The 13312-nt window shown below is 43.4% G+C and overlaps 1 protein-coding gene across 15 annotated transcripts in view; it reads left to right on the top strand.

The window, feature by feature from the left end:
- Positions 1-13312, top strand: part of KCNMA1 (potassium calcium-activated channel subfamily M alpha 1) — an 829029-nt gene that overhangs the window by 613970 nt on the left and 201747 nt on the right. For all 15 annotated transcript variants that reach the window (XM_053304540.1, XM_053304539.1, XM_053304531.1 and 12 more), the window contains exon 16: positions 9418-9486. In XM_053304540.1, the coding sequence (XP_053160515.1) occupies positions 9418-9486 (69 nt within the window). The remainder of the gene's footprint in view (positions 1-9417; positions 9487-13312) is intronic.

The raw sequence follows: 13312 nt of genomic DNA, 5'->3' as shown, positions 1-13312 counted from the left end.
CATGGTGCAGAAGAGTCGCATTACCCGTGAGACAGAGCCTTTTAGCATGAAAGCCCTTACTCCAAACCCAGTGTCCTTCTGTGTAACAAAAGGTAGGGGAGCAAGGAATCAAACAGATAGCTCTGAAAGAATAAACAAATACAATTCTAGCTACACATGACCTAAGATATTCACAAATCGATGGGAAAGAGAGCTTCTTGAAGACCAAAAAAACTGACCATAGAGATACATTCTCTTCTTTGGATTCTGTGCATTCAGGAAACAGGGCAGGTTTGTTAGCCAGTTATTATAGGAGTGGTGACACAGTTTTTGCCTATAAGCAATGAAGAAATATTTTTCACTACCATGTGATCTGGGCCATTCCTTTGAGGGTAGAACTTTGACTCTTCAAAGTAAGCATGAACTATATGTAGCTCTGCAAGTTAGCTTTTGACATCTTATCAGGAATGAAAGAAAAGAGAGATCCAGATGGGAAGTAAACGAAGTTCCCAAACCTTCCTGCCAGACAGAACAATTAAGTGGTCTTTCCTGATGGTGCATGGGAGATATTTGGTATGTGATGGAGAGGTGAGGGGATGATAACTCAAGGGAGGGAACGCAGAAGGCAAAATGGATTTCTTAAAATAAAAATGGTTCCTAACACAGGCTCTTTTCAGTTTCCTCCCTGAACAATGTCAGAGGCCATCTCACCTTGATGGTGTGGAGTAGGAGGTGTGTATGAGAAGAGAAACTTCTACCAATGAACCTTCAAGAAAGGGAGCAAAAGAAAAATCTCCATTTGGTCCCAGGGTGACCATCTAAAGACAACTGCCATTGTCTGAAGTGAAAGCGTGGGATGTTAGATACACAGAAGACTAATGATTGGAGGACCTTCAGGTTCAGCTCCATGCACTCTGATTGGCCACGCTGCATGAAATAGGCCCACATAGCCACAGCATGGGAATCCTTTCTTCCACCTCACATTCTCCATTTCCCAAGGGGATGGGGCAAAACAGGAAAGTGATACTTTGAATAGATATGCCTTTAAAAACAGGATTTTATCATTACTGTGCACAATCTTCCTATTGTTGTAGAAGATTTTTGAAGATTTTTGGGAAATAAAAAACTACATGCTTTCTGATTTTAAAAATGTCTGTTCTGAAGTTGTCTACAAAGAAGATTAAAACCTTGTATTTGAAATCAGTAAAGGTATCAGTGTAAGCATTAACAAAAGATGGACACTCAGGGCAATTAGTGTGTCATTTTGTTCGAAGATACAGAGTATATTTTACAAGTCACTTCCATACCTGCTATCAGTGCAAATGTCCTCATATTACCATCAATAGTATTCAATATTGACTTTCTGATAGACGTAGGAAGTTCAGGACTCCAGAATTTGTAATTCAGGGAGCCGGTTTATATTGCTTCTTCTCTGTAGCTGCTCCTGGGCTGTGGAATGCACTCCCGGCAGAAGTCTGCAATTTGAATTCTTTACTGGCCTTCAGAAGAGCCCTTAAAACCTATCTGTTTGGCCTGGGCTTCCAGGGTTTTTAAATAGTTGTAATTGGTTTTAACGTTGCAACCTGTTTTTCAGGGTTTTTAATTGTTGTGATTGTTTAATTACTGTTTTATGATGTTTTAATTGTTAATTATTTTACACTGTTTTATAATTTTTGTTTTAGTTGTTAACTGATTTTAATGGTTTTGTTTTATTTGTAAACTGCCCTGAGCCATTTTGGAAAGGCGGTATAAACATTGAATAAATAAATAATAATAAATAAATTATAAATTATAGAAAACCTTTAAATAAATAATATAAAACCTTTGCATGTGTATTTATGCAAAGGAGTAGTAAATGGCAAATGTCTAAGTAATACAAATCAGCCCCGAGTTTAAAATTACAATCATTTTTAAAAGAAATGAAACATTTAACTTTCAGATCTGTAGGGCAAGCATTATAGATTTTATTATATTTACATTTATATCCCACTCTTCCTCCAAGGCTCCCAGAGCGGTGTACTGCATACTTCGGTTTCTCCTCACAACAACCCTGTGAAGTAGGTTAGGCTGAGAGATAAGTGACTGGCCCAGAGTCACCCAGCTAGTTTTATGGCTGAATGGGGATCTGAACTCGGGTCTCCCCGGTCCTAGTCCAGCACTCTAACCACTACACCACACTGGCTCTCTTTAACATGGGGAAATGGTTTGATTCGCTTCCTGATGTGGTGGCTACTTTTAAAAGAAATGTTCAAGTGTTTCAAGCTGTTTGGCCAGCTATACTGTAAAAGAGGTATGAAGTCACAAAGGGGAAAATGTTTAAAATCTGAGTATCCAGTGAGCCTGCTGTGAATCTACATGCACACTTTTTTGGACAGACATCCAAACTGTATCAAGCTCAGGAGAAACCAGTTCTTCCTGTTTGCAGCCAAAGCCAGCTGTGCAGAGTGCTGATTGGCTGGTCCTTGTGGCTATTGGGAAGCCATCACCAGCACTTTCCAGAGCAATGTTTCAAGTTAAGGGAATAAAAGCTTGCCTCTAGAAAGGCACCCAATAAATGTTTTAAATGGATAAACTTGCTGTTTACCTGAAAACAATGTATGAAAGAATACCAAAAGCCTGCATGAAGTATACAGGAAAAGGTGATAATCAGAGACAGCTCTGCATTTCAGTAAAGGAGGATCAAAGCAGAGCTAGAATTGTGCGATGTTGGATCAGGGTCGGACATGGCCCGACATGGGAGGGTATTGGGGATACTCCGACCCTGACTTAGGGAAGCCTAGTTTGGGTCAGTGTTCTCTGATGCAGTTTGAAGAGCTTTGGAGCACTGAAGCTCCAAATGGCAGCGGGAGTCCACATCCCCCCCCCACCCATCACAGCTGTGGGAGAAAAAAGCCATCATCTGGCATCTGTCTGCCTGCCCAAATATTTGCCTGCCCAAGTATGTATTTGTTCATTTTTTAAAGTTTTAACCTGGTTAAACTCACAGTTTAAAAAAAGTAGCAGCTGATTTCTGGGTTTCATATAACTTCCCAGAAATTCTATGATGTTCCCCTGAGATAATTGGATGTTACATCACATTGCTAATGTTATTCTCTATGAGTACAATTTCTTGGTTGCTGTGATCAAGGCCATCTCGACAAGTTATCCCCCTCACATGCTCCAGGGCAGGACTATGGTAATTAGTTGAAAGAAGAATAGTCTAGAGCTTGAGGGGGAATGACTCCGCCCAGTTCTTATAGTCCTGCATTGCTTCAGGCAGACTTTTTTCTTGTTCCCGCTTCTTCCTGAGCTTTTTATCTCAGCCTTGTCATTTTTTCCCTTCTCTCTTGCTCACCACAGCCTTTTTTCCTTGCCTTTCTCTGTCTCCTTGTATATACAGTATATATTTTAAAAACCCATCTTTTCTCCAAACCTCCTCCCCACCTCTCTGCTCCTCTGTTTTTCCCTGTATGGAGCACGCAGGAATGCGTAGAAGTGTCTGCGTTCCTGCGGGGAAGCCGAAGGACTCCTTTCTGAAGGGTACATGAGCGTCTGGTTCACCGCTTATATCAGCGTCCTCGCTGGCTACTAAAGAATGATCCGGCAGGGCGCCCAACATGGCCACAGCAAGTTTTCCGCCTTCGGGCTGTGAAACGCATAGTAAGTTGGCCCTGCGAGCTCAAACAGAGCCGGGCGAGACAGCGGAGCCTTTCCTCTCCCATAATCTCCATAGCAGAGTGGCAACCAGGATCCCCTTAGCCAAAGCTCCACCTACACAGGTGGAGATAAGGGCTATTACTGAGGTGGTCAGTATGGAGGCGAGGAAGAGCGTCCTCTCTACCCAAGATGGCGGACGTGGCAAAAAGACAGCCAAGCTGAAGGGCGCTGCTGAGGAGACTTCTACAGCATCAAGCCTGGCAACAATGGTGAGCTCTGCCCATGGCGGGGTACTCTTAGCCCAGAATCCCCCCTTACAATCTGCCAGCCTGCCAGAATCAATGCCTCCTGAATGGCAGGCATATAGTGGGCACTGTGTTGCAATTGAATCCCCCTCCCAAAAAAGGCCAAAGAGGCACAAGCAGGAGTCCTCCTCTTCAGAGGATTCCTTTGCCTCCAGCCCTCCCACTGCCTCCCCCCAAAAAGTGAAAAGAAAGAAAAAAACATATTGAGAGGTCCTCTATTAAAAAGTCTAAGAACAAGCTCTTATATGACAGTCAGCACCATTCCTCAGAACAATCAGGCCATGACTCTGAGGATCCCACCCCTCGGAACATAAGGCCTAGTATTCTCCAGAAGCCCGCAAAGGTGCCTGCCTCTGGACTGGACTGTGATCTTGAGGAGGGTGACGTGGGGTCGGGCGAGGATGTACAGGATCTGATCCCCACCTACAACAAAGAGGAGGGAGAGTGGTCGGGGGGAGAGGGCCCTGATTCTTCTAACGTGTCTCAGTGTTCATTTGTCCCTGAGGATTTCAACCCTCTGATGACTAAAGTTCTTACAACCATAGTCTTGCAGTCTGAGTCTAGGCAGACTCTACCCCAACTTCTAAAAGGGATTTTGTCTTTCCTAAAGCTAAACCTAAAGATATGCTTCTTCCATTACCAGACTGTTTTTCTGAAACTATTAAAGAGGAATGGTCTCTCCCTACAGTGAATAGGAAGCCCATGGCAGCTGCTTTGTGCTTCTGTTCTTTTCATCAGGAACCTTCTGACCTCTTAAAGATGCCCAGCACAGATGCCCTAGTGGCCCAGTTGGCCTCAGGATCTCTGCTCCCCAGAGATGGAGAGGCATCCCTCAAAGACCCTTTTGACAAAAAGGTGGAGATGGCTATGAAAAGGGTACATGACAACTCATCGTTAGCTACCCAGGCTTCTGCAGCCGCCCCCATGGCAGCGAGAGTCAGCTTGCTCTGTCTCGATGACTTCCTTAATGACATTCCCTCAGATCCAGTGCACCTTTGTCAACAACTGGTCAAGCTTCAAAAAGCCCAGGTGTTTGTGGTAGACACCACACTGGATGCCATCAGGTTCTCCTTGAGAGCTTCCGCTGCTTCAGTTGTGGGGAGGAGGCACTTATGGTTAAAAAGATGCCAAGCCAACTCCACCCCCAAGACCAATTTAACTGCAGTGCCATATGACAGTACGAAGCTTTTTGGAGAGTCAGCCCTCAAGGAAGTCCTCTTGGAGTCTAAGGACAAGCAAAAAACCATGCCTTCAGCTCCATGCAAGCAAGATAAACCAAACTTCAAAAGGCCTTTTGAGTCCTTTCGTCCCTACTCCAGTGGCCAAGACAGGGAGTTTAGACCCCAGCGGGGTGCTTGGAACCACCAGTGCTTTCTATTCAGAAACAAATGGAACAGACAAGCCTTCTCCCAACCCAAGCAACCCAAACAGCAATTATGACTCTGAACTGGCAGTACTGGGGAGCCACCTTTCAGGATTCTTCCATGCTTGGGAACAGTCCACAACAGACAAAGGGGCCCTCAGCCTAATAGATACAGAATAGAACTGTACGGCCTACTCCCCCACCTCTCCAGATTTGTTCCAACTCCGTGTTCATGCTCTATTACAAAATACTCAGAGCTAACCCACACCATTCACCACCTCATGGACATAAGGGCAGTGGAGCTTATCCCTTCCGACCAGAGGGGGAGGGGTGTTTATTCTATTCTGTTCACTGTTCCCAAAAAGGATGAATCCAAAAGAGTGGTGCTAGACATGAAGTACCTAAACAAATGGGTACGCTATGTCCAATTCCGGATGGAATCACTGCAATCAATCATGGCGTCCTTGCATCACAGCAATTTACTAACGTCAGTGGATCTGAAGGAGGCCTACCTCCACATCCCAATCCACCCCAGCAGCAGGGCATTTCTTAGATTCAGGTACTCAGGAGTGGACTATCAGTACGCAGCCCTCCCCTTCGGGCTGTCCTCCACCCCGATGATTTTTACAAAGGTCCTGGCCCCACAAATGGCCCACCTTCGCCTCCAAGGGATCAGGTTTTTGCCTATTTAGACAAGATACTACTACAATTACAGTCCCAAGAGTTTGCGATCTCCGATCTCCAGACCACCCTGTGAACTCTTCAACATCACGGCTTCATAGTAAACCTAAAAAAGAGCCAACTCTTGCCTTCACACAGATTGCATCACTTGGGGGTGATAATCGACACCCACACGATCATCTATACCTGCCACAGAACAGATTCCAGTTAATATCCTTGGAAATCACTCAGGCACTTACAACACTGTCAGTGTTGTTAATGACTCTGACAAGGATTCTCGGCCTCATGGTCGCCACTCTCGAAGTAGTACCATGGGCGAGGTTCCACCTCAGGGAGCTCCAATGGTTTCTCATGCCCTGTCAGTCAGCTATTGCACTGAAGAGACACCTACTGATCACACTTCCTCCTCAAGTGCGCAAATCACTACTCTGGTGGATATCACCTCCTGCTGGAGGGCAAAAGATACATGGACTATCCAAAAATCATAGTCACAATGGATGCCAGCACAAGAGGCTGGGGAGCCCACTGTCAACAGTACTCGACTCAGGGGAGATGGTCGTCTGCAGAAAAGCTACACTACATCATTTGGCTAGAACTGAGGGCCATACGCCTCACCCTTTGTGACTTCCAACAGACCTTACAGCAGCAAGATGTCCTTATAAAAATGGACAATACAACCACAAAGACCCATGTGAACAGGCAAGGGGGTACCCGCTCCAAGTCCCTCCACAAGGAACCAACCCACCTGATGGCATCGGCAGAAAAGCACCTAACATCTCTCTCAGCGCATCATGTCAAGGGGGACCTGAAGTCCCTGGCCAACTGGCTCAGCAGGAAAGATCTTCTCCCAGGGGAATGGTCACTAAACCAAGACGTGTTTGTCCAGTTGGCGCACAAGCAGGAACAACCAGTGGTTGACCTGTTCTCAACACCATTCATTGCAAAGCTCCTGAGGTTCCTGTCCGGATTTCTATGCAGGACGGCGGAGGACACCGATGCGCTTTCAACAATCTGGCCAGCAGGCGTCCTATACGCTTCCCGCCCTCCCGATTCTGTTTCTGTCTCACATTCTCAGACGCATCAAGATCCTCAGAATGGAGGTGATCCTGGTGGCAGCGTTCTGGCCACGCTGGCACTGGTTCACAGAACTTATGCACCTCAGCACCACGGAGCTGTGGCCCCTTCCAATCATCCTAGACCTCCTGATGCAGGGACCAGTGAACTATTCTAATCCTGGCTGGTTTCAGCTAGTCACGTGGAGACTGAGCAGCAGATCCTGAAGAGCAAAGGTGTCTCCGATAAGGTCGCTGCCACGATCCTCGCCTCATGTAGGGCGTCCACAAAGAGAATCTATCAGTGCACTTGGAAGGCATTCCTATGCTGGTCTGCACGCCACAGTATCCCCAGGGGCCAAGCCACTATTGTCTACCTATTACAGTTCCTCCAAGAAGGCCTTGACAAGGGCTTGAAACCCAACACCTTGAAGAGGCAGGCAGCCTCCCTGATAGGCCTTATCTCGGGCCTCTCCAGAAAGTCAAGCATCTATCACCCCCTACATAAGCAGTTTCTGCAGGGGGCAACACTGCTGTCCACCCCTACATTGCACTGCTTCCCATCGTGGAATTTACACGTTGTGCTGAGGGCTCTCCAACAGGCTCAGTTCAAACCCATCAAGTCCATCTCCCTGAGATTGCTCTCTTTTAAGCTGGTCTTCCTAGTGGCTGTAACGTCTGCCAGATGGTATCTGAACTGAGAGCCTTGTCAGTTCACAAAACTTACTGCGTTTTCACTGAAGACTTCATTCGCCTAATTCCAGATCCCTTCATCAGGCCGAAGGTCCTGTCCCAGTTTCACCTATCTCAGGATGTTTTCCTACCTACATTTTGTCCACATCCAAAATATCCCCAGGAAAAATTGTGGCCTAAACTGAATGTCTGGCATTGCCTAAAGACATACATCACCAGGTCAGCATCCCTCCGCAAAATGTACTTGATGTTTGCTTTATACCTCCCAGCATCTATGGGCGAGGCAGTATCTTCCAAAACCATCGCTAGTTGTATCGGGGCATGTATTGCCGTGGCATACGAGACTCAAAAACTATGCCCACCTGCAAAGAGAACAGCACATTCTACAAGGGTAGTGGCAGCCTTAGCTGCGTTTTCAACTAATGCGCCAATCCAAGAAATATGTGGAACCGCAACCTGGAAGAATCCCTCGACCTTCACTCGACACTATAAGCTGAGCACCCATGCCTCAGCTCAGGCAGCGTTTGGCCGTGTCCTTCAGGGGATGCTCCCCCAGGAGTAGTCAAGAGCAGTCCCTCCCTCAAGACGTACAAGCTTGGGTATGCCCCGTTGAGATGGCCTTGATCGCAGCAACCGAGAACAGAGCATTGGTTCACTTCCCATGAAGGCTTCTTGTTGCTGTGGTCAAGGCCATCTCGGTCCACCCGTTTTCCTGCTCTGTTCTGCATTTGGGGGAGTTGATCCTTGGGCCACTCATTCACATGATTAGGGACCCAAAACTGTTCTCAGTCAGGCCATCTAAGATACTAGGCTGGGTTATTCCTACACTCACTGACCTTGGCTCCTAGTTTAGAATATATGCCTACCTTTTCTGGACTCATGAATAGTTCAAGTCTCCTCCTAACTTGGCCTGTAAGAACTGGGCGGGGTCATCCCCCTCAGGCTCTAGACTATCCTTCTTTCAGCTAATTACCATAGTCCTGCCCTGGAGCACATGAGAGGGATAACCTGTCGAGATAGCCTTGACCGCAGCAACCAGAAAAAGCCTTCATGGTAAGTGAACCAATGCTCCATTCTGGGTTACTTAAATTTTTATAAAAAACAATGGATGGTCAGATTCAATTTTAATTAAATTCACAGAGTCTTGCCATCCTTACCTCCTGGTGTGCCAACTTTCAGAGCTCTTGAGCTAGCCATTTGTTTTTTCCAGCCATTTTCTCTCTTTCCCCATAGATTTCTATGGGAATTTTCACCGGTAAAAATAATCGGTGGTTTTCCCAACTCCAAAATTCTGAAGGGTCCAAAAGGAACTGAACCAACATCTGTGGTTCTGGATCCAACTTGATCCAATATTTTGAATCGTGCACAATGATAAGCACAGCTCATCTTTCAGCTGGAAAACCCACACTCACTCCTGGAGGGAGGTACATCTGTAGACAGTTTAAATTCAAAATTTTTATATTTCCCCAGCGCCTCCAGAATTTTTTTTTTACCAGGGTTAACAGTAGCATGTAGCTGTGTTTTCACTTTTTCTCAACTGCGGTGCTGTCTAGATGTAATGAAGAATTTGTAATGTAATGATGAATGATGTAATGAAGAATTTGTAATGAAGAATTTCAACTGAAATTGTGTCTTGATAACATTTATAATGACGTGTTCAGTTTTAACCATGATGGGCTAATGCTTATACACTTCTTTGTCCTTGCAGACTGGTCTTTGCGAAACTAAAGCTCTTAATGATAGCCATAGAATACAAGTCAGAAAAACGGGAAAGCAGGTATGTAACTGTCTACAAAAACTGACAATTTTTTGTAATGTGCTTTTGATAATTTACACACGATGCACCTGTTAGATTTCTTGCTTGCTTTCCTTCTTTGGAATGGGTCATACCTATGAAATTTTAAATTGCAATCATTTTTTGCATCACTACACCAGCTCACACATAACCCAACCGAATGGCTGCATCATCTTTCCTCTGAACCCTAACATCAATTTAAAAGATGAGTATTTTAATTTCATCTCCTTTAAAAAAAAAGATGTCTACCCCTTTAGGTACCTTGATAATTCATCTTAATCTCCAGTTACTTGAAACTGGAAAGTCTGATAGTAGGAGTTGTGGTTCAACATCAGTTTGAGAGCATCAGATTAGCCACTTCTGCTCTAGAAAACCTCACATAAATGAAAAGACAGACACAGTGCCTAACTCCAAAAAGCAAGGAAGAAAAGAAAAGTATCGGTTTAAATCATATGAAAACTTATTATAAATTGATCTTTAGAGCCTATAAACATGATCAGTACAAATAATCATTTATTAATTCTCATTAGCCATAAATTATAATTTGTCATATTTCAACTGTGTCAGTTTCTTCTGGTCTTCAAAATGAGCAGTGCACATGTTCCCCCCGATCCCATCCTTCAGTCTTCCATATCTTGTCTGCAGGGGGTTATGTTCATCTTCCTTATGAGATGAACATTATTTTCCCACATCTATAGACAATTCTTGTCTGATTTGGATCCAGCCCCCAGATTTCTCCAATAAGTACCTTGAATCAGGGTTATCTGACCAGGATTCATAGGCCCTAAATCTGCCAGGCATTTCTTGATTGCATTTTTATCTCACCCTTCTTCCAAGGAGCCCAGACATGGTTTCTTGGGTTCCACCTTATCTTTATCTTCATAACAAGCTTATGAGATAGGCTAGACTGGGAAATAATGGCTGACATCTTGACTAATGAAGTGTTTTTGGATGGATCTTGTGCTAGTGTAAAGCAGTTGCACTAAGCCTAGAACTTGTATTCCAGACGAGTGTTGTGCAATGCAAGCATGCTTGCACATGCACAACTGTGGCACATTTCATTTGTTCTAAGGGGAACGTTTGTGCAGTAGTACATATCTCCATTTTTGAACAATTACACGATCTTCCTAACTGGCACAACTGGCTTGCTCATTACGCAAGCACTTTATTAGTCAGGATGTCAGCGAGTGAGTGGCCCAAGCTCACCAATTGAGCTTTATGGAAGAGTAGGGATTTGAACATAGGTGTTACCAGTCTGAGGATCAGCCAGATTTGACACGAGAGACATGATAAGTATCCCCACCTCCCCACCACTGAAATGCAGCTACAGTGGTTTCCAGATTTTAAAGGGGGAGAGCTGCTTAACCTTTTATGCAAGGGCCATTTCCCCCCAATCATAATGGCTCCTCCCAAGCTGATCTCCCATGCTGAAAGGAAAGATACTGGACCCATATATCCTTTCTTTTGTGAATTGGAAACCAGCTTGGAAGCTTTTATTGGGAAAATATTGTTTGGGGAAAGGGTGGTCCCCTTCTATCAGTGTTCCAATCATATTTGGATTCCCTGAAGCTATATTTCAATTTTTAAAACTTCACACATCTCCTGCATCATGCTTAGTTTGTCACTAAATCCAATTTAGGGGTAAGAGGATTTTCTCAGTTCCATTTCTTTACTCTTTCATGGGTTCACTCTGCCCTAAGTTTCACTCCTCTAGAATTCTGGTTTAACTAGAAGCATTTCCAAAATTAATTCTAGAATTCAAAACTGCATGGTCGGTTTGCTACAACTTTCTCTGTATTTGCATCTTCTTTTCTTCACTGCTATCAGTGCAGATGTGTACACGGAAAACACAGCAAAAGAGCCATTTAGATACAACCACATATACAGTACATCAGGTTTTCTTTTTTCCTGGGAGATGAATTGGTAATGTAAAAGAGGGACAGAGATACAAATGAACTGCAAGGCTTGAAAGATGTGGCAAACTGCAGATGCAATGTTCTGTAAAAAAATCTGGAAATCACAAAAAGAACAATGGAGAATCCTAATGATTTGGTTACATTTCAGAAACGACCAAAGATAATTTGGAATTCCAGTTTGAAATTGAGATTAGGAGAATTTTAGAAGTATTCCTATATCTACTACACTGGCTTTCACATAGAATTAGACCTGATGGAGAAGGAGGAGGAGGAATTACCTCGCAAAGCATTTTGAGGGTTACTTAGGTTCAATATTGTAAAAGGTTGTTTATTTTGAACTTATGTTCCAAATGGTTCAGATTAGTCATTGTATGTGATATAATCACTCGATGAAGATAATATCTTGTAAAAATTACACATAGGGCTGTGCCAAAAATTTCAATTCCAATATTCACTTTGAAAGCAGCAAATTTGACACAGATGAACAAAATACTGGAAAAAAATAGTGCCAAACATTGCCTTCTTAGGATGCTATTCAGTGCCCTTTTCTGCCCCTCTCTCAACATCATTTTCCAGCTCTTTCACCTTAGCAGTCCTTGTTCTTGGTTGCTCAGACTGTCTTTTAATCTGATTGACTGTGACAGCCTACAATATTTTGCTTACATGCATCTATGACACGATCATGTCAGACAGAGTGTGGTGAAATCATTGACAAAAATTATGTAGATTGTCAAAGCCAATAGTATTAAACAACAATGTAGGCAAACGAGGATGAGGGCAAGGCAGAAGAAAGAAAATGGTACCAGAAGAACTCACTGAAACTGTACAAATGTATTTTGAACAAATGTTGAACATGGATGTGAATGGGAAGGCACTTTTCATATTCCCAAAGAGCAAGGCAAACACAACACAAGATAAATCATTTTGACTCAACTTTAATTATGCTTCTGAATAACCAAAATTCATTTGCCATTTGAATTTAGATTTTTCCCCACCCCAAGAGCTTTGACTGCTTGAAATATTTTGGGTTATAAAATGTATTTCTGTTTACACCTCTATTGGATTCCCTGTTTGACCAAATCTCTCTTAGCAATATTCAGATGGCACATAAATACCATCAGGGAGACTCTAGGACAGTCATTTATTTCTAAAGCTCGTACCGAATTTGTCACACTTCCTTGACAATTTGAAAAGGGGTGCTTTTGTTTTTGAGTTTTGTTTTGTTTGTAGAGTTATTGATTGTCAACATAGCATCTATGAGTTTTCCTCCTCAGCGGTATATGTACTTTCTGAAAACACAGATTCAGCACTCTTTGTTACACTGGTGTTTGGAGCAAAGCCATGCACGTTTGGTCCTACATATCTCCTGTAACACTTTGCTGACAAGTGATATGTGAAAAAGGGTGTATGTGATTCCAGATGTTTGTTTCATGTTGTCAAATATTAATGTCTATATATTTCAAAGGCATCCTGTTTTCAAAATAACCACAAACTTGAAAGTATTTTCAGCTTCTTTCAAGGAAACATCCAAAATAAAAGTTTCCATTGAGCAGCCCCATGATGCATTAGCAGATGTAAAGCCAATACTTGATGTTGATCATTACTAGAATGGAAAATACAATCACAACATTAAGACCAATTGCTTATATAAAGCAATTTATTGCACTTGAGTTCTGGAATTTCTGCTCTGGTCCTTTGCCCTGGTTTCTTTTATTGCCATTTATTAACATGCATTAAAAACATAGCTTTTCCCACCTTAATTTATGAACTTCAAAGGGAGCTGGAATAAATCCTTCATCACAAAATGATTTAAGTTTCATAACAGAGTATCCCCTTAGGAATTTATGCTGAGAGCCAAAGAGCTACTTTAGGCACACTCAGCAGCATGCCCA

This window comes from Hemicordylus capensis, chromosome 3 (assembly GCF_027244095.1).
Source record: "Hemicordylus capensis ecotype Gifberg chromosome 3, rHemCap1.1.pri, whole genome shotgun sequence".
In the NCBI taxonomy this organism is placed as follows: Eukaryota; Metazoa; Chordata; class Lepidosauria; order Squamata; family Cordylidae; genus Hemicordylus; species Hemicordylus capensis.
This window is presented reverse-complemented; position numbering and strand designations above follow the sequence as displayed.